The sequence below is a fragment of the Schistocerca cancellata genome, chromosome 3 (assembly GCF_023864275.1).
Source record: "Schistocerca cancellata isolate TAMUIC-IGC-003103 chromosome 3, iqSchCanc2.1, whole genome shotgun sequence".
NCBI lineage: Eukaryota > Metazoa > Arthropoda > Insecta > Orthoptera > Acrididae > Schistocerca > Schistocerca cancellata.
In genome coordinates, this window is record NC_064628.1 from 719,494,372 (window position 1) to 719,520,345 (window position 25,974).

General features: G+C 40.3%; 1 protein-coding gene across 4 annotated transcripts in view; it reads left to right on the forward strand.

Annotated features, from left to right (window-relative positions):
- LOC126175734 (equilibrative nucleoside transporter 1) overlaps positions 1–25,974 on the forward strand; it is a 187,488-nt gene that overhangs the window by 127,083 nt on the left and 34,431 nt on the right. For all 4 annotated transcript variants that reach the window (XM_049922684.1, XM_049922685.1, XM_049922682.1 and 1 more), the window contains exons 4-8: positions 7,636–7,775; positions 7,932–8,077; positions 8,173–8,258; positions 17,540–17,686; positions 19,590–19,773. In XM_049922684.1, coding sequence (XP_049778641.1) covers positions 7,636–7,775; positions 7,932–8,077; positions 8,173–8,258; positions 17,540–17,686; positions 19,590–19,773 — 703 coding nt within the window. The remainder of the gene's footprint in view (positions 1–7,635; positions 7,776–7,931; positions 8,078–8,172; positions 8,259–17,539; positions 17,687–19,589; positions 19,774–25,974) is intronic.

Sequence of the window (25,974 nt, forward strand, 5' to 3'; positions counted from 1 at the left end):
CAGCAGGATCTCCAGTCACTACTCAAATCCTTTGGCCTATCCCAGAACCTCTCCCCAGAGTCCATCTCTCTAATTACCCCTAACACTTCCCGCACTCCCACCTTCTACATGCCTCCTAAAGTCCGTAAACCCAACCACCCAGGATGCCCCATTGTGGCCAGTTACTGTGCCCTCACTGAGAGTATCTCTGTCTCGTAGACCAACATCTTCAACCTATTACCCGGAATCTATCTTCCTATATAAAAGATGCCAAACATTTCCTCGACTGACTCTCCGCAGTTCCTGTCCCTTTACCACATGTTGCCCTGCTCGTCACTATTGATGCCACCTCCCTGTACACTAACATTCCTAATGCCCATCGCTTTACTGCTATCGAACACTATCTTTCCAGACCCCCTATGGATTCCAAACCAACAACCTCCTTCCTAGTCTCCATGACCAACTATATCCTCACCCACAATTACTTCTCCTTTGAAGGCATTACCTACAAACAAATCTGCAGTACGGCACCATCCGATGCTAACCTATTCATAGTCCATCTAGAGGAATCCTTCCTAAAAACCCAGAATACTAAACCCCTCACTTGGTTCAGATTCATTGATGACATCTTTGCTATCTGGATTGAAGGTGAGGACACCCTATCCACATTCCTCCAGAACCTCAACACCTTCTCCCCCATTTGCTTCACCTGGTACTACTCAACCCAGCAAGCCACTTTCCTAGATGTTGACAACCACCTCAGAGATGGCTACAGCAGTACCTCCGTCCATATCAAACCTACTAACCTCCAGCAATACCTCCACTTTGACAGCTGCCACCCATTCCATACCAAGAAGTCCCTTCCGTACAGCCCAGCCACCCGTGGTCGTCGCATCTGCAGTGACGAGCAGTCCCTCTCAAAATATACCGACGATCTCACTGAAGCCTTCACTGACCGTAATTATCCTCCCATCCTTGTACTTGGTTCAGATTCATTGATGACATCTTTGCTATCTGGATTGAAGGTGAGGACACCCTATCCACATTCCTCCAGAACCTCAACACCTTCTCCCCCATTTGCTTCACCTGGTACTACTCAACCCAGCAAGCCACTTTCCTAGATGTTGACAACCACCTCAGAGATGGCTACAGCAGTACCTCCGTCCATATCAAACCTACTAACCACCAGCAATACCTCCACTTTGACAGCTGCCACCCATTCCATACCAAGAAGTCCCTTCCGTACAGCCCAGCCACCCGTGGTCGTCGCATCTGCAGTGACGAGCAGTCCCTCTCAAAATATACCGACGATCTCACTGAAGCCTTCACTGACCGTAATTATCCTCCCATCCTTGTACTTGGTTCAGATTCATTGATGACATCTTTGCTATCTGGATTGAATGTGAGGACACCCTATCCACATTCCTCCAGAACCTCAACACCTTCTCCCCCATTTGCTTCACCTGGTACTACTCAACCCAGCAAGCCACTTTCCTAGATGTTGACAACCACCTCAGAGATGGCTACAGCAGTACCTCCGTCCATATCAAACCTACTAACCACCAGCAATACCTCCACTTTGACAGCTGCCACCCATTCCATACCAAGAAGTCCCTTCCGTACAGCCCAGCCACCCGTGGTCGTCGCATCTGCAGTGACGAGCAGTCCCTCTCAAAATATACCGACGATCTCACTGAAGCCTTCACTGACCGTAATTATCCTCCCATCCTTGTACAAAAACAAATCTCCCGTGCTTTATCTTTCCAGTCTCCCACCACGTCCCAAAGTCCCATAGTCCAGCCACAGAGGAGCATTCCCCTCATAACTCAGTACCATCTGGGACTGGAGCAACTGAATTACATTCTCCGCCAGGGTTTCGATTACCTCTTGTCGTGCCCTGAAATGAGAAATGTCCTGCTCACTATCCTTCCCACCCCTCCTACCATGGTATTCCGCCGTCCACCGAACCTACACTATAAACTCGTCCATCCTTACACAACCCCTGCTCCCAATCCCAATCTCACGTTTCATACCCCTGTAATAGACCTAGATGCAAGACCTGTCCCATACATCCTCGTACCACCACCTACTCCAGTCCAGTCACTTAACATCACCTATCCCATCAAAGGAAGGGCTACTTGTGAAACCAGTCATGTGATTTACAAGCTAAGCTGCAACCACTATGCTGCATTCTATGTAGGCGTGGCAACCAACAAGCTGTCTGTCCGCATAAATGGCGACTGACAAACTGTGGACAAAAAACAAGTGGACCACCCTGTTGCAGAGCACACTGTCAAACATGATGTCCCTCATCTCAGTGACTGCTTCACAGCCTGTGCCGTATGGATCCTTTGCACCAACCCCAGCTTTTCTGAATTGTGCAGGTGGGAACTTTCCCTGCAATACATCGCACGTTCCCGTAACCCTCCTGGCCTCCACCCTCGTTAGTCACTATCCTCGCCTATCCAGCCCCCTCCCTGTTCCCATTCCAGCACCACACAGCCGTCATTTCACCGCCACACCCAGTATTTTAATTTCTTTTTATTTCTTTCCTTTCTCTTACTTACCCCCCTCCCCCCCCCCCCCCCCCCCCGCCCCTCCACCTCTTCTCTCCTGCCCTCCGTCTGAACTGCAACACTTCACTGTCCGCCACTCCCACTACACTATCGCTCTCCCTCCCAGCCCCACCCAGGCACCACTCCCATCATGCGCTGGTGCTGCTGCTCACAGTGTGGTTTCAGCTCTCTGAGACTGCAGACATGTGCGCAAGTTTTGTGTGTATGTGTGTGTCACCCTGCTGACAAAGGCCTTAATGGCCGAAAGCTATAGTTGTGTGAATCGTTTTGTTGTGCCTATCGCGACTCAGCATCTCCGCTATATGGTGAGTAGCACCTTTCCTTCTCTGGTATTCTTAGTTCATGTAATTTTGCCATGGTGACGGTACATGTGTGTGGGTGCCATTGTCGTGATGGATGATGACTTTCTTGCTTGCTAAACCTGGCCTTTGTTTGTGTATCTTTTGTTGCAATTTGTCCAAGTGGTTAGCATAGTATTCTCTAGCATTTGGTGGCTCAGTGGGGAGATAGACAACAAACAGGATCATCCCAGAACACTGGTGCTATGACCTTTCCCACAGAAGGAATTGTCTTTGCTTTCTTTGGTGGTGGAGAATCAGCTTCTTTCCACTACTTGGACTATTGTTTTGTCTCTGCAATATAGTACTGCACCCAAGTTTCATCTGTGGTCACAAACCGGCACAAAAAGTCTTGTACATTTCTCCTAAAAAGGGCCAAACATTCCTCCGATATGTCCATTCTCATGCGTTTTTGATCCAGCGTCAAGAGTCGTGGCACCCATCGTGCAGATAATTTTTTCATTTCTAATTCTTCAGTTAAAATGTGATATGCCCTTACAGATGACATCTCGCAAGCATGAGAAATTTCACGCACTTTCAGTCGGCGATCCTCCATGAGCATTTTGTGCACTTTTGCAATGATTTCTAGAATAGTGACACATTTTGGCTGACCATTGTGCGAATTGTCATCTAAGCTCACCCGACCAAATTTAAATTCATTTGTCCACTTGGCAACAGTTGAATATGAAGGAGCAGAGTCCCCCAGTGTGTTCTTGAAATCAGCATGAGTGAGTGTCCTTTGCTTTCATACCTTTCTTTACGAAGTGCTTAATCAGTGCTCGAATCTCGATTTTTTTTCCATCTTTGCAAATCACTACGTGGAAACAACAGAGCCATGTCACTGCCACAGCTCTGTGCCAAGAGCACTGATGTGGCATGTGTTTACAGGCAACAGTCCAATGAATATCATATTAACAACTCATTGCGCTAGTGCTGACCTCTCATGGTGATTCTGAGAACTTTTCAAATCACCCTCATACCATAGGTCAAAAATTTCTATTTTTACCTCAACTGGGTATTGTCCACATTTCACTTCTGTCTAGTCTACAGTCCACACAAATATCTTCAGAAAAGACTTCTTCACACTTACATTTGTATTACATCTTAACAAACTCCTCTTCTTCAGAATTCATATTATTTTACTGTCAAAATAGCAAATCTTATTTACTACTTTTATTGTCTCATTTCCTAATTCAGTTCCTTCAGGATAACCTGGTTTAATTTGATTACATTCCATTACCTGTGTTTTACTCGTGTTGATGACCTTATAACCTCTTCTCAAGACACTGTCTATAAATTTCCCATTGAAAAAGTTTGTATATATTTTCTAACCATTTGTATACTGGCACTGTGTGTAATTTACCTGCACTGAGAATGAGGGACGTCAAATCTGACAGGTTTATGAACCTAATTATTGATGAAAAGGTTACCTGTCCGACATGCCTCAGAGACCTGAAAAAAGGGATTCTCAAAGTACTTATGATTCTTAGACTTCACAGAGAGACTCCTGTCACGCTGCTTGGCTAACACCCATGGTAAAAAGGGTATAGCAGAGAGATCAGCTTAACCAAGGAGTTACTAGTTCCAGTTGAAGATTTCAGCTTGTTTAAGAGACACATTTGAATAGTGGAAAAGAAGGTTCAAGTCCTTGGAACGTTAATACCTCAGCATATATTTTACATAATAGTTGTGTTCTACAAACTGTGAACTACGCCACAGTGGGAAGGCTTGTGTCCTCACAATGCAGGTAACTGGATTGTTGGTACAAGCCTATTGTAGGAGTATCTGTGGATGAATGAGACGCCTAGGTACAGTCATTGTTCCACAGCCAATGGCAAACATTTTTCCATGAAGGCATTAACTATCTTGTCTCTCAGTGGGAGAAGTGTATTAACAATTATGGTGATTACTTTTGAAATAATAAACAATGTACTTTTTTCATCTGTCTCATTTTCATTTGACTGCCTCTTTCTGAACAGGGGCTATGTTTTAATGATGATATCTTCTTGAGTTACCATGACCAACTATATCCTCACCCACAAGTACTTCTCCTTTGAAGGCATTACCTACAAACAGATCTGGGGCATGGCTATGTGCACCCACATGACACCATCCTATGGCAACCTACTTATGGACCATCTAGAGGAATCCTTACTAAACACCCAGAATCCCAAACCCCTCACCTGGTTAATATTCATTGATGACATCTTTGCTATCTGGATTGAAGGTGAGGACATCCTATCCACATTCCTCCAAAACCTCAACACCTTCTCCCCCATTTGCTTCACCTGGTCCTACTCAACCCAACAGAGCACCTTCCTCGGTGTTGACAACCACCTTATAGATAGCTACTTCAGTACCTCTGTACATATCAAACCTACCAACCACCAGCAATACCTCCACTTCAACAGCTGCCACCCTCTCCATAGCAAAAAGTCTCATTCCAGCACTACATGGCTCTTTATTCTACCATGCACCCACAGTATTTTTACTTTCCTCCTTCCCTGCCCAACCCCCCCCCCCCACCTCCTTCCCTCCATCTAGCCTCTTGACTGCACCTAGCCACCTGTAGTTGTCACATCTGTAGTAACAAGCAGTCCCTTTCAAAATATACCAAGGTCTTATTGAGGCCTTCACAGACTGTAATTACTGTTCCAACCTTGTACGAAAACAGATCTACCGTGCATTCTCTCTCCAGTTACCCACCATCTCCTGCAGTCCTACCGTCCAGCCACAGAGGAGCATTCCCCTCGAAACTTGGTACCCGCCATGACTGGGGCAGCTGAACCACATTTTCCATCAGACTTATGACTACCTCTCGTTGTGCCGTGAAATGAGCTTGCCATTCAATGTGACCTTCCTTTCAGTGACTGCTTCACAGCCAGTGCCATCTTGATCTTTCCTACCAACAACACCAGATTGTCTGAATTTCGCAAGTGGAACTCTCCATGCAATATATGTTACGTGCCTGTAACCTTCCTGGCCTCAACCTTACCATCTAGCCCTTCCCCTTCCCCTTTCCCATTCCAGCACTACACGGCCCTTTATTCTACCACGCACCCACAGTGTTTTTACTTTCCTCCTTCCCTGCCCACCGCCCCCCCCCCCCCACCTCCTTCCCTCCATCTAGCCTCCTGATTGCACCTAGCTGCCCTACCCTCTCTCCACCTTGTCCTTGTATGCTCCCACTAGCAGCACTTTACTGTCCCCCATCCCCACACTGCTATCCCTCCTGTTTCCCACTCCAGCTTCTTCCTTAACCTCACCACTGAGTTTCTTCTCCCATAATGATCTGCTGCTCGCAGTCTGGCCTCAGCAGCCAGAGACTGTGGTCATGTGTGTGTTAGTTGCGTGTGTGTGTGTGTGTGTGTGTGTGTGTGTGTGTGTTTTGTCATTTTTTTCTGACGAAGGCCTTGCTGGCTTAAAGCTCACTTTCTGACAGTCTTTTGTTGTGCCTATCCGCAACTCCTCATCTCTTCTATTTGGGGAGTAGCAACTATCCTCTTCATAATATTGTTACATTCTGTTCTTGATTATTTTCCATTGTTAATCTTCTTGTGTGAAGTATTCTGGAGGTAAAATAGTGCTTTGTTTGAATATATAGGAGGAGGGGCGGGGATGGGGGGGGGGGGGAGTTAGTTGGGTGCTATGCAGTGTGATGTCATCGGAAGAAAAATAAACCTATTTTCTATAGGATGTGGCATGAGATGTTAGATCCCGTAATCCAGTTGGTAGGTTAAAGAACTTTAAAAGAGAAATGGATAGGTAAAAATAGTACTCAGTGGTTATTAGTGAAGTGAAGTGTGGTGACAGGAAGAATAGAATTTCTGATCAGTCGAGGACAGGATTATCAACCCAAAACCAAACTTTAATAAAATGCAGTTAGTGGAGTACAGTCAAATTAAATAAGATGATGATGAGAGAATTACGTTAACAAATGAGACTCCAAAATTAATAGACAAAGATTGCTATTTGTACAGCAGAATAATTGGCGATGGCAAAAGTAAAGAGAATATAGACTGACAATTGCAAGCAAAGCTTAACTGGAAAAGGGAAAATTGTGAGTATTGAATATAAATTTGATTGATTGAAAGTCTTTTCTGAAAGTATTTGTTTGGAATAGAGCTCCATAAAGAAGTGAAACAGAGGACAATAAACAGAACAGATGAGAAGAGAAAGCTCGTGAAATGTGGCATTAAAGAAGAATGCTGAAAGTTATATGTGGATAGATTGAATAACTAATAAAGAGGTACTGCATCAGATAGAAGTGAAAAGAAGTTTATGGCACAACTTAACTAACAGAAGGGAAAGGTCTGTAGAACAGATCACAAGGTACCATGAAATAAATTAGTTTGGAAATGGAGTGGTGCCAAATCGTCAGTACAATAGGCAGGTTGAGATGGATGTAGTTTGCTGTAGCAATATGTAGATGGAGAGACTTGCACAGGATAAACTTATGTGGAGAGCTACATACCCCATTCTTGAAAGTGGAGACTACAACTATAACCATGCAGTAAAAACTGAAAATTTTAGGCTTATGCATATGCACATCAACAGTTATTCTTCCTCTACACATCTAATCACACAGTTCAGAGTGTAAATGTAGACGCTCATCTAGTATTGCTGTTTCGAGATAACAATGATCATAGTGGAATTTGGTACATTTCATCTTTTTATGGAAAGCATAGTATTATATATTGCCAGTGATCTTTAGGTGTAATTAATATCCTTTATCATTTCAGTATTTTGTGGACTACAAATTAGGAAAGGCATACCTTGGAACTGAATCTGTGTATGCTTCTAATTTTTTGGCATATGTTGGTTTTGCTGCACAGGTTCCTAATTTGCTATTCAATTGGTTAAACATCTTTATCACAATAAGGTGAGTAAATACTGTACAAAATTGTTGTATCTGGGCTCAATTTATACTAATTAATGTTAATTTTTATTTTATGCAATAATGTAATTTTTTAATTTAATAGTATGCTCCTTTTTGTTTTTTAATCAATTACTATTTTATAATTCACACTATTTCCAGAGGCAACTTGACAACACGTATTGTGTGGAGTATTTTTGTCGAAGTTCTTGTTTTTATTGTCACAGTCATTTTTGCCATGTCAGATACATCATCATGGCCAGGACCATTTTTCTTTGTGACAATGGTCACCATTGTGTTGCTGAATAGTAAGTTTTCAGTCAATTTATTTAATTACTTGCACTTCCTATATAATACCATAGGCTTATGATTCAATTTTCACACATTTTTATTAATGTTTCAGTGGCTGGTGGCATCTACCAGAACACTGTTTATGGAATGGCAGCTAAATTACCTTTTAAATATACAGGGGCAGTTATTTTGGGAGCTGTAAGTATTTTCATGGTCATGTTGTTGCATGCTATTTAAAATTTCAGAGGTAGAAAATTTCTTGATAGAAAATGTCCAGGGAATAAGAGCTTGTCTGTCTTTATACGTAACATGAAATGCTCCAGCAGGAAAAAAATTAGTTTTTAAAGATGAAAGTGGTGTTTTTAATCAAATTGTATTCAGAATTAATATAGTTGCTGCATTTTATGCTATGCATTTTGGTGATGCCAAATATTATTTCAGTTGAGTTTCTTTCTCTATCATTACAAGCCGTATATTAATGAGCTCTGGCAATATTATGAAGAGGGTAGTTGCTACTCATCATAAAGAAGAGCTGTTGAGTCCCAGACAGACACCACAAAAAGACAGCTACACATTAAGCTTTCAGCCAAAAGGCTCTCTTCTGAAGTAGAAAACACATACACATTCACTTAAGCACATTTCACACATGGAGGGATAGCAGGGTAGATATTAGGGAAGATGTAGTGCAACTCGTGAGAGTATGCAATGCTTGGTGGGGGCAGGCATGGATTGCTAGGTGCAATCTGCAGGTTTGGGCAGAGATGTTGGGGAGGGGGAGTAGAGTTGAAAAGGAGAGTAAGCAGAGAAGTGAAAAACAGACTAGTGGATGCATTGGTGGGATGGAAGGCTCTGTCATACCAACTAACAAGCTATCTGTCTGCACAAATGGCCACCAACAGACTGTGGGCTAGAGGCAGGTAGACCACCCAGTTGCCAAATGTGCTGCCCAACACAGTGTTCTTTACTTCAGTGACTGCTCCATGGCATGCTTCATCTGGATCCTTTCTACTGACACCAGCTTTTCTGAATTGTGCAAGTGGAAATACCCCTGCAATATATCCTATGTTGCCATAACCCCCCTTTGCCACTTCCTTGACTAGTCCCTGTTCTTCACTTGCCTGTCCCTGTCCACACTTGCACTCAAACACTACACAGCCTTCTATTCCTTCTCTCCTTCCCCACTCTCTTTTGTCCCCCCTCCCCCTTACCTCAAGCCTCCTGCCTGCACCTAAGAGCCCTATCCTGCCCCCACGATATTCCTGCATGCTCCCACAAGAGGCATAACACAGTTCCCCACATCTGCCATGTTATCCCTCCCCTTCCCTGCTCCAGCCTCCACTTTTGCACCAACTACATGCACCAGATGGCTTCTCCCATCAGGCACAGTTGCAGGCTGCTATCGTGGTGTGTGTGTGTGTGTGTGTGTGTGTGTGTGTGTTCTTTCCCAGAAGGGTGCGGGGGGGGGGGGGGGGGGGCAGTGTGTAGCAGTGTTTTCATTGTGCCCGTCTGCAACTTAACATCTCCTCTATACGGTGAGTAGCAACCTATCCTTTTCATAATAATGTCATTGTTCTGTCCAGGACTCTCCGTTACTGATGAAAATTGATAGACAACAACATTTTGATGCATGTATAAATTTGTTTATTTTTGTTGTTTTTCTTTCCACAAACAAGTTCTCTATTTTGTGGGTATATATAATTTTCATCTGCTCTTTGGATAATGCTGAATTGTTAGCACCTCATTAAGCTTGGTCACACTAAGCTTCATTTGGATTTATTGAACTGGAGACAGGTCAGTGGTACCAGTTCTGAGGTTGCTGCAAGCTTTGACCATGAATTAGGTCAAATATTGTTTCCGAGAATAGGGATTTTTGACTTAGCAGTTTACTGCATATGAGACTACAAATCACTGTTTTCTTTCTTACCGCACCTGTTAGACTCAACCATTCCTTTCCTTTGCTTCTCATATGACTGGTGTGGATCTCACTAGTTCAATACCACCACTCCATTTGATTTGAGTGTACCACCAGGACACAGTGACATACAGACATGAGACCATGAATGTTCAATGGTCCTAATGAATCTTTAATGTTTTTAGAAGGAGTGTAACAGCAACAGGGTACAGCCTGTCATTTAGATTCTGCTTGTACTCATAATAAGAGAGAAGGGACATTTGAGAATGTGTCCCCATTTTTATGTTGCCATTGAACCTATTAAGCTACACAGCCTCACTAGACAAGTATACTCAGGGAATACCCCCATGAGATGAATTCGAAGGTGATTGCAATAATAATGGTATAACAAAAATGAGAAACATATCAAAATGAGTGAAAACAACTACCTGACTACCTGCTAGCTACTGTAAAGTGGTGGTTTTTTGCTTACAACTTGGAAACTATCAACTTTTCATAAATAACCTCTGTATTAAAAATGAAAGTATATAAAACTTCCTAGAAATGTCACTATTTAGGTTTTATCTCCAACAAACAATTGAGATTCAATTGCTAATTGAAATGTGCCGTACGTCAGCTGTCTCCACAAAAATCCACTTTTCCAATCCAAAACTCTTAATTTTTTGTTAAAGGCTGTAATTTAGTGAATTCGTCCTAATTTTAAGTTGAATACAATGTAGACTGGTTTTATCTGCTATGCCAACTCCAGTACATTAAAAAAATCCAAGTTTATATTGCCTCATTTTAATTCTGCTGCAAATTTAATTCCGTATTTTACATCTTTCCATTTTATTTATTCTCTCCCTTCATCAGGGCCAGTTTGAGAACATTTTTCCACACAAGTGACTTACCAACTTTTTCCGTCATACACTTTCACCCATGTAGTCTTGCACTTGGGCCCCCTTGGTGCCCCTCTCACCTTGTTGCCCCAAGCAGCACAGTGGACAAGATTGCCAAAGCAAGAAACATGTTTCTCGTGCACTGTACAGGAAAGGACACGCAACTGGCCCAAACGATTTGACATACAGGCAATATTTCCTCACTACTCCCCACCGTAGCTGCTCCATGACAACATTCACTGAGAGTTTACTTTCAGGTGCAGCAGTGGGTATCTGGTCAAACCACACTCAATGATCAGCTAAAAAATCTGAACGAGCGGGGGTGGAAAACAACAAGGAGTAGTCTTGGGCCAGTGCCGACCACATTGCACCCTGCTCCAGGCTTGATACTCTGACCATTTCTCGTAAATGTAAAAAGGCTGCCAGTACAATTGTGGCTGCAGGTAGGCTGGCGTTCATTGTCCCCCAGTCTGCACATCGTGTGAAGGGCTGTGTGAAAATGTTGAGCCCCCAGAAGACAGCATTAACATAGATGAAGAAGAGACTGAAGGAAGAGACCAAGAACAGATAGAAGAAAGACGCTTATATGATGCGGAAGGTGTGTGTGATCTCACAGTCTGTTTTGTAATAATTCCTTTTCTTGAGATGTTATCACAAGTTGTTGTTTTCTCACCACCTCTTTCATTTTCCAGATGAAGCAGCCCTGACACTGATGATCGAACAAACAGAATCTGTGCCAGGATCCGCCATCTTCGAAGAACCTCAATCAGAATTCTCTGAGTGACAAAGGCACATGCAATTTTTGTTCTTATAACTACGTAATATATAAGCATATGTAATATTATATATTAATATGCAATATTTTTTTCAATATTTTGCATTGGTATTTCAACTTTATTGTAACTGAATTTGTACAATTTCAGACTTGATTAAATAATTTGAATGTTGTGTAATTTTTCAAAACATGACCTATGCCTTTATGTATACAATCTAAATAAGGTACTGCATAGAACTGGAGGAATTCACAGACAGCCTTCCAACATAAATTCGAGTTTTTGAGTGGAAAAAGTAGGTTTTTATGGAGACGGCTGAATTATGCCAATTTTCAACTAGCACTTGAGCCCTAATGGTCCAAGGGAGAAAAAACCTTAACAGTGAAATTTGCAGGAAATTTTATGTACTTTCATTTCAAAATGAGAGGTTATTTAAGAAAAGTTGATAGTTTCAAAGTTATAAGCCAAATATCCACCAAGAAGTGATTTTTTATCTTTTTTATATTTTTTCAATGTTGTATCATGAAATTTTGTTGACGAACCTCAGATAAGAATTCAGTATCCCAAAAAGCATATGTAGTGGAAGAAATAAAAACTAACCCACAATTTTTATTATAAAAACACAATGTGACTGGGGTACTAAGACCTGACTGCAGTTGGAGACAGTGGTCATGTGTATGAGGAGTGGTATGTGGAAAAGGGGGGGAGGGGAGGCAATCACTTGACATCCATTTAACAAAGAACATGAGAATCTGACAATATAGGAGAAATCTTGTTACATTTGCAGAACACTTAAGAGAAAATAATCACAAGCAAACCAAAAGAGAGAAAGGCATGAAAATAATCAGGATAAACAACAAAACACATTCCAACTTTAGGCCTAAAAGAAAGTTACTATACACAGAATCCAATATATAAGATTATGATAAAAAACTAAGAGCTATAGTAGGTGTATGTGACTGACTGGTAATCACACTAAATGTACATTAACTAAACTCCAAAACATAAGATCTTCTTCCTCACTGTTGAGTAGAGTGTAGATAATGAGCTAAATTTTACTTGCACTCTCTTTATCAGTCAGTTGGCTGTACTGTATATGAAGTTGTATCATAAATACTTCATTGTGACTGTGATGTTTCAACAGTTAGATTCAGCAAATGCAGATTGTTTATTATCACTGCCAACCATTCTTTTTTCCATTGACAAAAGACCTTTTCACTCAACAGTGAGGTAATGGCTGACATGTGGATGGCATGTTGTACCACACTATAACCGGACTGTCCTCCATATCCATTATGTCAACTAAATCAAATCCGTTGATACCTATGTTTTTTGATCCCCAGCAAAATGTTAAGCATATCCCACAATTAATTTTTAGCATCTTCAAACTATTTAATTTATGTATCCAACAGACAAGCAAATAAAAAGCTCATTGAGTATTCTATTCAGGGAAAGGAATTACCAGTCCTCTAAATTCCAGGGTACATGGGAATTAGATAATGTGTTTGCTAAAGATGCTCATTGGATACACGGTAACCCAACTTATGATCTATTTATCAAGCATTGGCTCACTGTTACAGTACCGAGTTGTGCCATAATGAATATGACACAGTAAACTGTGAAGCCCTGCTTTTAAAAGATACTACACAGATACTTGTTTTGTTAGATAATCATGTGTCTTGGGCCATGGCCTTGTGCCCATGAAACAAATGTCAGCAGTAACACAGATCCAGCAGTGGCAGACTGCATTCAGTGATACTACAGAGATTTGGCAAACATTTGTGTGGATTTGTGTGTAAGGTGAAGTGCTGTTGAGCCATCATCAAATCTAATTTACCTAGCTTAATATACACTGAAGCGCCAAAGAATCTGGTATAGGTATGTGTATTCAACTACAGATATATGTAAACAGGCAGAATATGGCGTTGTGGTTGGCAGTGCCTGTATAAGACATGTGTCTGCCACAGTTGAGAGATCAGTTACTGTTGCTAAAATGGCAGGTTATCAAGATTTGAGTGAGTTTGAACATGGTGTTACAGTCAACGCACGAGCGATGGGACACAGCATCTCCGAGGTAGCAATGAAGTGGGGATTTTCCTGTACGACCATTTCACAAGTGTACCATGAATATCAGGAATTTGGTAAAACATCAAATCTCTGACACCACTGCAGCCAGAAAAAGATCTTGCAAGAACGGGACTGACGACAACTGAAGACAGTTGTTCAACATGGCAGAAGTGCAACCCTTCCGCAAATTGCTGCAGATTTCAGTGCTTGGCCATCAACAAGTGTCAGCGTGCGAACCGTTCAATGAAACATAATCGATATGGGCTTTTGGAGCCGAAGGCCCACTCTTGTACCCTTGATGACTGCACGACATAAAGATTTACACCTCGCCTGGGCCCGTCAACACCAACATTGGACTGTTGGTAACTGGAACGTTTGTTGCCTGGCTGGACGAGTCTCATTTCAAATTGTATCAACAAATTGTATAGACATTTACGGGCATGGAGACAACCTCATGAATCCATGGACCCTTTCTGTCAGCACGGGATTGTTCAAAGTGGTGGAGGCTCTGTAATGGTGTGTGGCATGTGCAGTTAGTGACATGGGATCCCTGATATGTCTAGATACATCTCTGATATGTGACATGTACGATCACCTGCATCCATTCATGTCCATTGTGCATTCCGACAGACTTGGACAATTCCAGCGGGACAATGCAACACCCCACACGTCCAGAATTGCTACAGATTGGCTCCAGGAACACACTTCTGAGTTTGAATGATTCTACTGGCCACCAAACTCCCCAGATATGAACATTATTGAGCGTACCTGGGATGCCTTGCAGCATGCTGTTCAGAAGAGATTTTCACTCCCTGTTGCTCTTGCGAATTTATGGACAGCCCCGCAGGATTCATGGTGTCAGTTCCCTCCAGCACTGCTTCAGACATTAGTTGAGTCCATGCCACTACATGTTGTGGCACTTCTGTGTGCTCGTGGGCCCCCTACTTTATATTTGGCAGGTTTACCAGTTTCTTTGGTTCATTAGAGTATACGGTAGCATTTAATAAGTTTGCCACAGCAGTGTTTACGTTGTCTTCCGGAAGAATATTGCACAGTGTTCATCTTTCAAAGTATAAAAAAATAAAATGAAAATATAACAGTACAAGAGAAGGAAAGATGCTACTCACCATATAGCGGAGATGCTGAGTCGTGATAGGCACAACAAAAAGATTCACACAATTATAGCTTTTGGCCATTAAGGCTTTTGTCAGCAGTAGACACACATACATACACGTGCGCGCGCGCACTCACACACACACACACACACACACATGCAAACGCAACTTGCACACACATCTGCAGTCTCAGAGAACTGACACCATTCATTTAAAATGAAGATATTGATGACACCCACTTCATTGTCCACAACATACAGAGGGGTCTAGAAAAATATAGACACTCTTTGATAGTCAATATTAATGGGAGAAGGTTATTTTGTGTGTTCAAAGTGACCCCACTAGCAGCCAAACGACGTTGATGCCTTTGAACTGTTTACCGAACTAAGGCTGGCAATGTTGCCAGTGTGATATCTGCATAGGACTGGTTTCTCGTAGCTCATTCAGTGTAGCTGCTTTTTGTTGATTAACTTCATTTTTCAAGGTTGCCCATGGGTAGAAGTCGAGGTGTAAGGCGTGGAAACCATGGTGGGTACTGAACAGCTCCTCTTCAACCTATCCATGGTCCAGATGATTTTCCTCCAAGTAGGCTCTGACATCTCTTTGGTAGTGAGGCGGAGCGCCATCTTGTTGTAGGTAAATTCTTCAATTTCGAAACACCTGTTGGCTCTCAGGTAAAATCAATGATTGCAGCATATGAAGATACATGTCACCAATTATGGTATCGTCAAAGAAGAATGGGCCAATGAAACCACACCAGATATTAACACCCGGTAGATAACAGACAAGGTCACCATCCCCACAAACTGTTCATCCTTGCAGTACTCCATCCTTTGATCCAGGTCATCCTTGTTCATAGTATGCAGCTACACTTTGCAGCCTTCAGAATTTGTCGTATGCTTGATCGGCTTACCCTGCTGTCAAGTGCACCCTGCATCACAGATTTGTGAGGTGACCTAGTAAAATGTTGCAACACTACAGGACTTGAAGCTGGACTTGATGTTTTTGGTTAGCCAGACCTTTCCTTATGCACATCCTGATCAGTACTGTCCATTTCAAATTCATCCCAAATGTGATAAATTGTTTTATGTGTTGATGGCTAAGTTCCTTACACATTCCACCATTGCCAATTACCTCTACTGTGTTTTTGTACTTAGAAGTAACACTTCAGTACGGCCTTGCATTGGTCAAATGATAGTCTTATTTCATTCATTGCTACACTGCCATCTGCTGGAAAACACGCACCAAGATCTTTTGAGAAAACAATGGACTACACTTCCACGCAAAATTGCAGCGACATGACATTTTGTTCCAAAAATATTAACTATCAAAGAGGGTGTTCATTTTTCTGGACCACTGTGCATATGTTCTCTAAGGAAGGTTTTGTTAAAAAGATTAAAGAAAAAAATGCCTGTATAGTTACTTTGAAAAGTGCATGGCCATTTTCCTACCCTCATTTTTTCTTAATCCAAGCTAGTGCTCCATCTCTAATGACCTCGCTGTCGAAGGGATGTTAATCTCTAATCTTCCTTCTGTATGACACTTCTTTTACACTGCAGGTGTTTAATACATTTATTCAGATGCTATCCATTCCTTTAAATCCTTTGATTCTTCTCAGAAACTGGATCTAACTGCTATACATATGCAGTTCTTGTTTACCATCCATAATACATTTCTATATAATAGTACTGCTAGAACAACAGTCTTATAAAAGTTCAGTGAAATGTGTTTGAGAGCTTTACTTTTTAGATATCTGTTGATTGTGCTGTAAATTTTCCTGAATGTATTCACCTTATTTTGTATCCCTGTATCATAAAGAAATGTTATAGTCATGATAGCTGAAGTGTTCAACTTGCTCTGTTATTTTATTGTTAATGATAATTTTAGAAGCTATTTTTTGGGCACTGGTAGAAAACGAAGTACAAAAGAATGCTATGCTTACTACCACATGAAACTAAAGTAGCTTTCACTGTTGCATGTGCCCATTTATAAATTGCTAGCTTTGCAAATTAATCATTGTCATTAACATAGAAACTGACTCATTATGTATCATGATACAAAGTGCAAATTACCTGTGGAACACAGAGTCATTTAACTATCAGCTGGAGAACTCTATTTCATACTCACATGCCAAAACAGAAATATGTGGAACAGGTCTTACATCACGTGCATGCATGCCATTTTCTCTCCCTCCCTCTCCTCCCCCTCCCCCCTTACTACACACACACACACACACCTTATGCTAAATTCCGAAAGACAAGAAAAAAGTGTTATGTACAGAAACTTAGCTATCTGCTTACTAGGGAAGAAAGGTAAAGACAAATGTGGATGACGGAGGTAGACTTTGTCCAAAGACATTGAAACATTCACCAAAGTGTGGTGTCAGTACAAGAGTGTTGAAAGTGCCAAATCAACCCTTGTGTAGTTGCCACAGAATAATTCAAAGATAAAAACTCATCAAAAGTCTGTATCCACACCCATGCACACACACACGCCGTGTGCATGTGGACTATTTTCATATGGTTTCCTAGACTGATTGTAAATTTTGGGTAAAACACTTGCCATTATGGAGACAAAGGGGAGTGTGGCTGTTTTGCACTCCCATTGTTTGCTGTTTACTGATTCTCATAGTGAAAAATTATGTTAATCTCCTTCGTGAATATTTGAAAAATTTGCTTAGCTATTAGATGTAATAGAGATTGCTTAATTAATGTGTTTTTTTTTTTTTATTTAGAACATCAGTGGTGCAATTTCATCAATCATCAACATAATGTCATTGGCAATGGCACCAAATGTGAGGACAGCTGCCATTTATTACTTTATTACAGCCCTCTTCATTTTGTTGGCATGTTTTGATACCTACTTCGCCCTTCCTTTGAATGTAAGTTTCAGTCAGTATGTTAATATAAGTTATGTTAGAGGTTTTCTTTTGTTGTTGTTGTTGTTGACAATCATTTCTTTTTAGAATGAAAGTAGTTTTATCTGTTAATATGACTTTGAAGTTAAACAGGAAAAGATTTTTCGTATAATTATAAAATAAAATTTTACTCTAAATCCTCTTATTTTACATTTACCAGATGAAGATCTTTAGAATTCTTCTAAGATTCAGAGATAAAACAATTTAAATAAGGAATATCTTGATATTTTTGCTGCGTAATAACTGATCTATTAAATTTCAGGAGTACGGCTACATGCAAAAGAGGAAATAGTGTGTATGCGGCTGCATTCCTGAAATTTAATGGATCTGTTTAAGTGAGGTCTTGCAAATATATTTTGGTTTTATTTTCTCCGATCTTAGTATAAGGAGTGATCAGAACTAGCCAGGTGTAATTTAGAAGGTAAATAACTGAAACTAATCAAGGCATTGCTTACAGATTTAGTTATTTTGTTCTGCAATGTTTCAGATGGTATCAAAAGAAATATGGAGAAATTGGGAATTAGTTTCAAAGCCAGCATGGATGTAGCTCGATAGACAGATGTATTTGTTCAGGGTTTTGAACATTTTGTTAGTTTGAGGGTGACCAAATTTGAGTTACCCAACCAGTATAAATTTTGTGCTTGGAATTGTGATACATTAAAAGACGTTGTTTAATGACCTTGATTCACAAATGGATGTAGTCAGATGGGCCTGTCTTAATTATTTACAAGCAATGTCAATGTTGATGGCAATGGTGAAATAATGTTAATATCCAACGTAACTTTATGCCCCAGTAGGTTTTTTTCCCTGCAGAAAGCAGTAGGACAGAAAATTATGCAAGTTGGCATCATAGCACTAATATATGTCTTAAGTAGTCTGACAGTGCTTGGAAACTGAAAGGTGACAGAATCAAATCCTGTTTGGATATTGGTATATTTCATTCAACCTTTAACTTAATCTACATCTCTCAGTGATTTGTGAAGATTTGCTAGGAACAACACTTAAGTTTGGATTCCATGTCAAACTGTTGGTCCCCTTTCCATGTTATGATTACAAGGTACACACAAGTTGCTGGAGTAGTGTCCAGTTGAAGACTTGCACTACTGTACCAGTATGACACAGCGTGTTATGTTCCCTGCATGTACTGATGGCTATACTTACGCAAGGTGGTCAGCAAAGTGTTTCAGTGTGCTTGTCGTGTTCTTGAAAGTTCCTTTCAGTGGTATGTGTGATGGTTAGACAGTGTTGAGTAATGACATTAACACATTTCTGTCACTTTGTGAGAATTAGTTATGAAGATTGTTGGTGGAGTTTGAGTGTCATTTTAAGATGTTCATTTAGAACAAACCAGATGTGGTGTAGGAAACATATCTGAAATAAAGCTCTGATGGTTTTTATTAACTTTTATTTGATTGAGCTTTGGAGCACAAGATGATAAGGAAATTAATAAACTGTAATTTTAAGGAAGCTAGCGTAAATTATTTATTTCTGCACTCAAAAACTATTAGTAAATTTATTTGTCACAGGTGTGCACATGTTAAACTTGAAAACAAAATCTGTCTTGTAGGCTCATTTCTCGAACAATACTTACATTCTCCTTACTGCATTTGTACACAGGACTGGTTCGTTTTCCTATGCATAAACAGACATTGTTTCCAAATGTAATAAGTGTCCAGCAGCAGTAACTAGTGCATGTTTTATTTAATTCAAACATTTTGTAGTAGTTTTAAAAAATCCTTTAGTGGTTTATCATAATGAATAAAAATTAGATACACTTCTGTATGGTGTATTGCAAAAATCTAATAATGCTTTGCAGCTACTTGATATTTTATTGTTGTTGTTGTTGTTACTATTATTATTGTTGCAGAGATTTTATCGTTACCATGAGCTTCTAGCTCAAAAAGAACAACAAAGCAAGGAGTGTCAGGCTGTTGGCAGAGCATCACCACATGTGCCCTACTTTCAGATTTTCAAACAGTGTTTCCCACAGCTTTTCAACGTGTTTTTCGTTTTCTTTGTGACGTTGTCTGTTTTTCCAGCTGTTCATTCAGGTTAGTTGAAAATCATATGACTTATTTATTAGACTCTCTTGTGCATGTGAGAGATTATTAAATTGTATGTAGTAGTTTTCTTTTTACAGGGATAGGAGTTGTTGAGAAATTGTTGTCAGTAACTTTTCTGATATGATCTTTGATTGTTGAGATCACATGCCTTGTATCTAGTAGAACTATATCTGAGCAAATTATGAGGTAGAAACAGAGTTGTAACATGGGATTAACCTTTTAAGTGGGCATGGTGGATATATCCGTCCATGCTCTGCTATTGCACAGTGGGTTCGACGGATATATCCGTCCACTGCATTCTGTGGCTAGTAGCTAGTGGGAATGACGAGTTATCGGCCTGCCGTTGACACTGTGGTATTAGTTGAGCTTCGTCCACTAGATGGCAGCTCTTGTCACGCAACACAGTGTGTTCTAGGCTAGTTATAACATTGTACACCTGAGCGTGCGTCGAGAAAATGCGTCCTGTGAAGCAGCTGCAAAAGCACGTCTTTTTTGTCTGTGTTTACCGCAGCGTTAGTGAGTGACCTTTTGCAGTGGCAAAAAGAAGTCGTTTATCACGTTCGGAGATTGAGAAGCTGCTTTTAAAAAGTGACGATAATTTCAGTGACAGTTCTGAAAGTTTTCAAGATACAGATGTTGAGGCTAGTGAAAGTGACTTTGATTCAGAAACATCTGACAACGAGACACTACTGCAGCAGACGGTACCTAGTGAATTTGTGCGTGCTAGTTCAGTTCGTATTCAATATTTGTTCAGTGGTAATAGTGGTACAGTTGTGCTTCTAAAACAAAACGATGTGATGAGTTGTTTTATGTGTTTTGTGGATGATGCTTTGTGCACAATGATAACTGAACAGACGAACTTATATGCAGAACAGTTCATAGCTTCTCATCCCAATTTAGCAGCACGCTCCAGGGTTCACAGTTGGCAGAATACTACATGCGGCGAGGTAAAAACACTTGTTGGAATGCTTGTAGTTCAAGGAATTCTTCACAAACCAGACCACAAAATGTACTTTTCAAAGAGGGAATCAGTTGACACACCTTTCTTCAGGAAAGTGATGAGTGAAAAGCAGTTTTATCTTCTATTGAAATTCCTCCACTTTGCTGACAATACCTCATATGATCCACTAGCCACTCTCAGCAGAAAACTATTCAAAATTCACCCCATTATGGAGCATTTGTGGCGTAAATTCAGATCAGTGTACATGCCAGAAAGGAACATCACCATTGATGAATCGTTGTTGCTCTGGAAAGGACGGCTTGGATGGATGCAATATATTCCATCAAAGCGTAGCAGATTTGGCATCAAATTGTACAAACTCCGTGAAAGCAGTTCCGGGTATGTATGGGACTTTATTGTGTACTCTGGAAAGGACACTAATTATGGTAGCCACTATCCAGACAAAAAAAATAACCTCTCGAATTGTTTTGGAGCTTGCACACGATCTACTCAGGAAAGGCCACTGTATTTATCTTGACAACTGGTACACCAGCACAGATTTGGTGGACAAACTAACCAGCAATAACACCGATGTTGTCAGCACAATGCGGCAAGACAGGAAGGAGTTCCCTGACCTCGTAAAAAAGGAAAAACTGAAGAAAGGGGAGTACATAACAGGGTACAAAGGCAAGCAGATAGTAATGAAATGGAAAGACAAAAGAGACGTTGTTATGGTCAGCACTTTCCATTACAATACATTTGTAAATGTAAACTCGAAGAAGGGAATCATTCAAAAGCCACAAGTTGTTTGACTACAACAAGAATATGGGGGGCGTGGATAGGTGCGATTCTCAGGTACAAAGCTACCAGATGGCCAGAAGCAGGCTGAAAAAATACTATCAGAAGCTTTTCCGACACTTGTTGGACATTGCATGCTACAATGCATACATTCTGTACAAGAAGCATGGTGGCAAACAAAGTAGAATGAGCTTCCTGGTTAGTCTTGGTGAACAGTTGACCATATCTTCATCACATAAAGGGACATCAGTAGGACGCTCACCTCGAACACCAAAAGCAACACTCCTTACAGCCAGGCATTTTCCAGACCTTTTGCCACCCGCAACGAAGAAAAGATCAACAAGGAGGTGTGTGGTGTATATGAGAAAAGGCCTTCGCAAAGAGACTTCATACTGGTGCGCAGAATGCGAAGTTTCCTTTTGTGCAGCACCTTGTTTTAAAATGTTTCACACTGAAAACGGTATGTAATATTGTGAAAATACAGTTCCGTTAACTTCTGCAATATATTTTATTCATTTCCACTCAATATCAATTTAAATTCAACAATGAAAATGCGAAGGAAAACGCGAGAACAGTGCACAGCATCACCGCGAAAGGGCGCGCTGGCCTATATTACCCACTGTGGAAGAGGGCGTGCATGCAAACTACCCACTTAACAGGTTAATGAGGCTTCAGAGGTATAAATGTTGCACATTCTCATATAAGAAAATTAGGCAATGACACAACAGGTGTAAATTTTTCATCCCCCTTTTCTTTTGTTATGCTGTACCCAATAGATTTATAACTGTCCTTTCCCCTACAGGGGAAGAATTAGGATTCTTCTCTTTAATTGTACAATGTTATTTTTGTTCTCAATTCAAAGCTTTACAAAGTTATTAAACTCTCCTTATCAAGATAATCTATTTTACAAAACATAACTATTTGCTATGAATTGATAAGTGCTATTTTTTATTAACTATAAAAGTTATGATAAGACATCAGATGGTTGAAATAACCAAAAAGTAGCCTGTCTTGGTATGCAGTGAGTTTCATTAAGCTGTTAGGTGCAGAAACATGTCTTTGACCCAAGCCAAGTTAAGTAATGAAACAGATCATTTGAAGTCCACCCAGTGAAGCTCAGAATATAAAAAGGAAGAAACGGACTGGAAGTAGCTGGTCATTTATGACCTTTAATGTATTTAATGAATAAATTAAATAAGTAAATTGGCTTACTTAATTTTAATTGATAATCAAATGAATGTGGCATGACTTTCAAGATTTTGTGAAGTGTCCGATGTTCCCTAAAATTTTAGGGTGATGTTTTAATGTGTTACGAGAGCGGCTGGCTTATCTCTCTCTCTCTCTCTCTCTCTCTCTCTCTCTCTCTCTCTCTCTCTCTCTCTTTTTCTTTTAAGTGACCAACCAGCATATTTCTGTGATTCTATTTTACTTTTCCTCGTGTTTTACTTAGTTTTGTTTAACAGTTTTAGAACATCTGAACAATTTTAATACTATCTTCCATTATGTGAGCTATTGTAATTGTGCTGGTGATCATGGATGAGATTGGGGGAGAGTGAGTGCAATTTTATCTCAGATTGCTTTTTGTCTCATTTCTTACCCATTCTCCATTTTAACCACATTAGTGTCTACTAATGGAGGATAGCAACTTTTGAGGGCATTGGTCTCTGTTAGTAGCAGTATCTCTGCTTAGGTATCACAAGAGATATTATTGCCAGAAAGTGTGCAACACTCACACCATTAATTGGTTAAACGCAATATCTGTGTAATTCTAAGTTGAAACACAGCCAAAACAAGATAGGAAACAGTAACACTGCTGCCAGAAATTAGTCTCCTCCTCTACTCTACTCAAAGGAAGTAAACATTGCAATTTCGATAAATGTAGTGCAAATCAGTATGAGTGTGAAATGCTAGAGGTTTTCACTATTTTCAAATTATAAAAAGAAGAAATTAATTCTTACAAAAAGAATACAGTCACCAGTCACTATCAACAATTCCACTGCATGTCTAATTATTGATTTCAATAGAGGATCTCATGCTTTAGATGAACACACGTTTACTACTATGTAATTGCATGTGCAGCTCATAATAAAGGTTCTGAGGTGGAGCCACCCCAAAATATGTATTAGAATAAATTTATCAATAACATAATACAGAATTTAAATTATCAGAGTGAATTTTGCATATTTACCACAAGGATTTAAATAATGCCAAGGAACATTTTTGTAACTGTTGATATGTGATATCAAGCAGTGTTTTTCAAACAGGTAGTAGCTAGACTTAGGCTGGACCTTGAAATACCGCTTCGCTCTATGTTACAGAGGTTTGGGTCATGACTTCCTTGGAGTACAGTTGTTTTGAACGTCCCGAAGGCTCTGGTGTTCCAGCCTAAGGGTGTTCTCCCAACCTGCAAACAGTTTTCATGTTCCATTGCTTACATCAAAATGGAATGAATGGAGCTGCGTAAACTTCGCTTTCAAATTGCTGTCTTTGCATATATCTATTAGACTTTTATGTGTCATTAATTGACATATTGCCCAATCTGAAGATCAAAAATCTGTAGACTAGTAATTTTGACCTTTTGTGGGCATTCATAGCCCTATGACCCATGCTTGACAGCACTACAGATAGAACTGAAAGGTACTTCACATAGAAATAAAACCAAATGCACGGTAACTCAATTTTAGCCTTAGGGGAAGAATTTTGGCACCGTTGAAAAGTATTACAGACTTTGTTTTGCTGTCGCTATAATGCAAAGGGCAGATGCTATATTTTGTAGTCCCAGATCACGATGAGTGTAAACAGACTAGAATTTTGAATGCCACATGAGATGGAGCAGTGCGGGGAAACAGGGCAGCAGTCTACAGCGGAACTGACTCATTGTCACAGGGATCGCCAATCTCTTTTGGTGTTGTAAGGGTCGTAATCGATGTCCGTTATGGACCAGGATTAGTCGCTTCACTTATTTCAAAGGAAGAAAAGAAAACAGTGAACAATACACAACACAAAACACAAAGCATTTGGGGACAGATAACGTGCAGGTGCTTGTTGAATTTAGCAGAGTATAGTTAACGACGTAGTTCAGGCCAACCTTTAGTGGTATTCGATGGAACTACAGTTCAAATTATCCTCCATGTAATTTGCCGCGTTGTAACTGTCCACATTATACTATCTTTTGAGCTTTCGCTAGCAAACAAACGTGTTTCTTTGTTGTAAAATGTTAGGTCCCATGGCTGAGTACTACATTGCATTAAGTGACGTGTGTGTTAAACAGGCCATTCAACCACCACAGTTGGCATGGCCCAGGTCATTGAACACATTGCTACCTCATTGCATTTGTGTGCTTTATTTTGCAACTAGGTTCTTTCACACATTATCTTTCCCAATTGGGCTTTGCTAGATGATGTACAGCGCCAGTAAATGCTTAAATTTGTGATATTATATACATAAAATAAAACTATTTCTTATTAATAGCTTATCTGGATACAATTCGCTGTGAAACAGTGTCTATGAAATAATTTTGTGTTTTCACATTTTCACAGAATTCGCATTTATTTTGCATTTATTGCAAAATGTGAACTTTTCTGGTCCGTAGCCCTGCTGTGTTCTGAGGAATAGATTCACTGCTGCCGCCTTTGTGACTACACCCACTGTTTCAGTTGTTGTCAGTTTAAATACCCACACCGTCTGATTTACCTCCCTCTTGCTATGTCAGTGGAGTTTTGCATCACACGTTTGACGACATTTTTTGAATTGCCTTTGTCGAGTTACTTTTCTGTGAATTTAGGGCAATATTTTTGTCAGTTGATGTGATAAGTCCTCAATATTTAGAATTTTAGTTTGGGCCTGAGATGTACTTTTGGAGGTTGACTTCATTCTGGTGATACACGTAAGATTGGAGAGCACTGTCTACTACTATTGACCACATAGAATACATCAGTTGCTTAGCAAAATGTACAAGGATGTGCTCCCAGGACTGGCTGGGCTTCAGCTGTAATGAAAGATTGGCCGGCAGAATTGGGAGACACTCCGCACATATGTAACAAGTATGGATCAAGACCTTCTAAAATTTGTACCTGGTAAAAATATTGGTATGATTCTGTGTTGAACATTCAGATCCTGATCCTGATCATCTGTTGCTACTGTGGGATTCTGTTGAATATCACAGGACATCTTAATTTTTCCAGCAGAAATATAAGCATGACTATTTGCAGTCTACATAAACTTCACTTTCAAATTGCTGTCTCTGTGTATATCTATTAGACTTTTATGTGTTGTTAATTGACATATTGCCCAATCTGAAGATCAAAAATCTACAGACTAGTAATTTTGACCTTTTGTGGGCATTCATAGCCCTATGACCCATGCTTGACAGCACTACAGATAGAACTGAAAGGCACTTCACATAGAAGTAAAACCAAATGCACGGCAACTCAATTTTAGCCTTAGGGGAA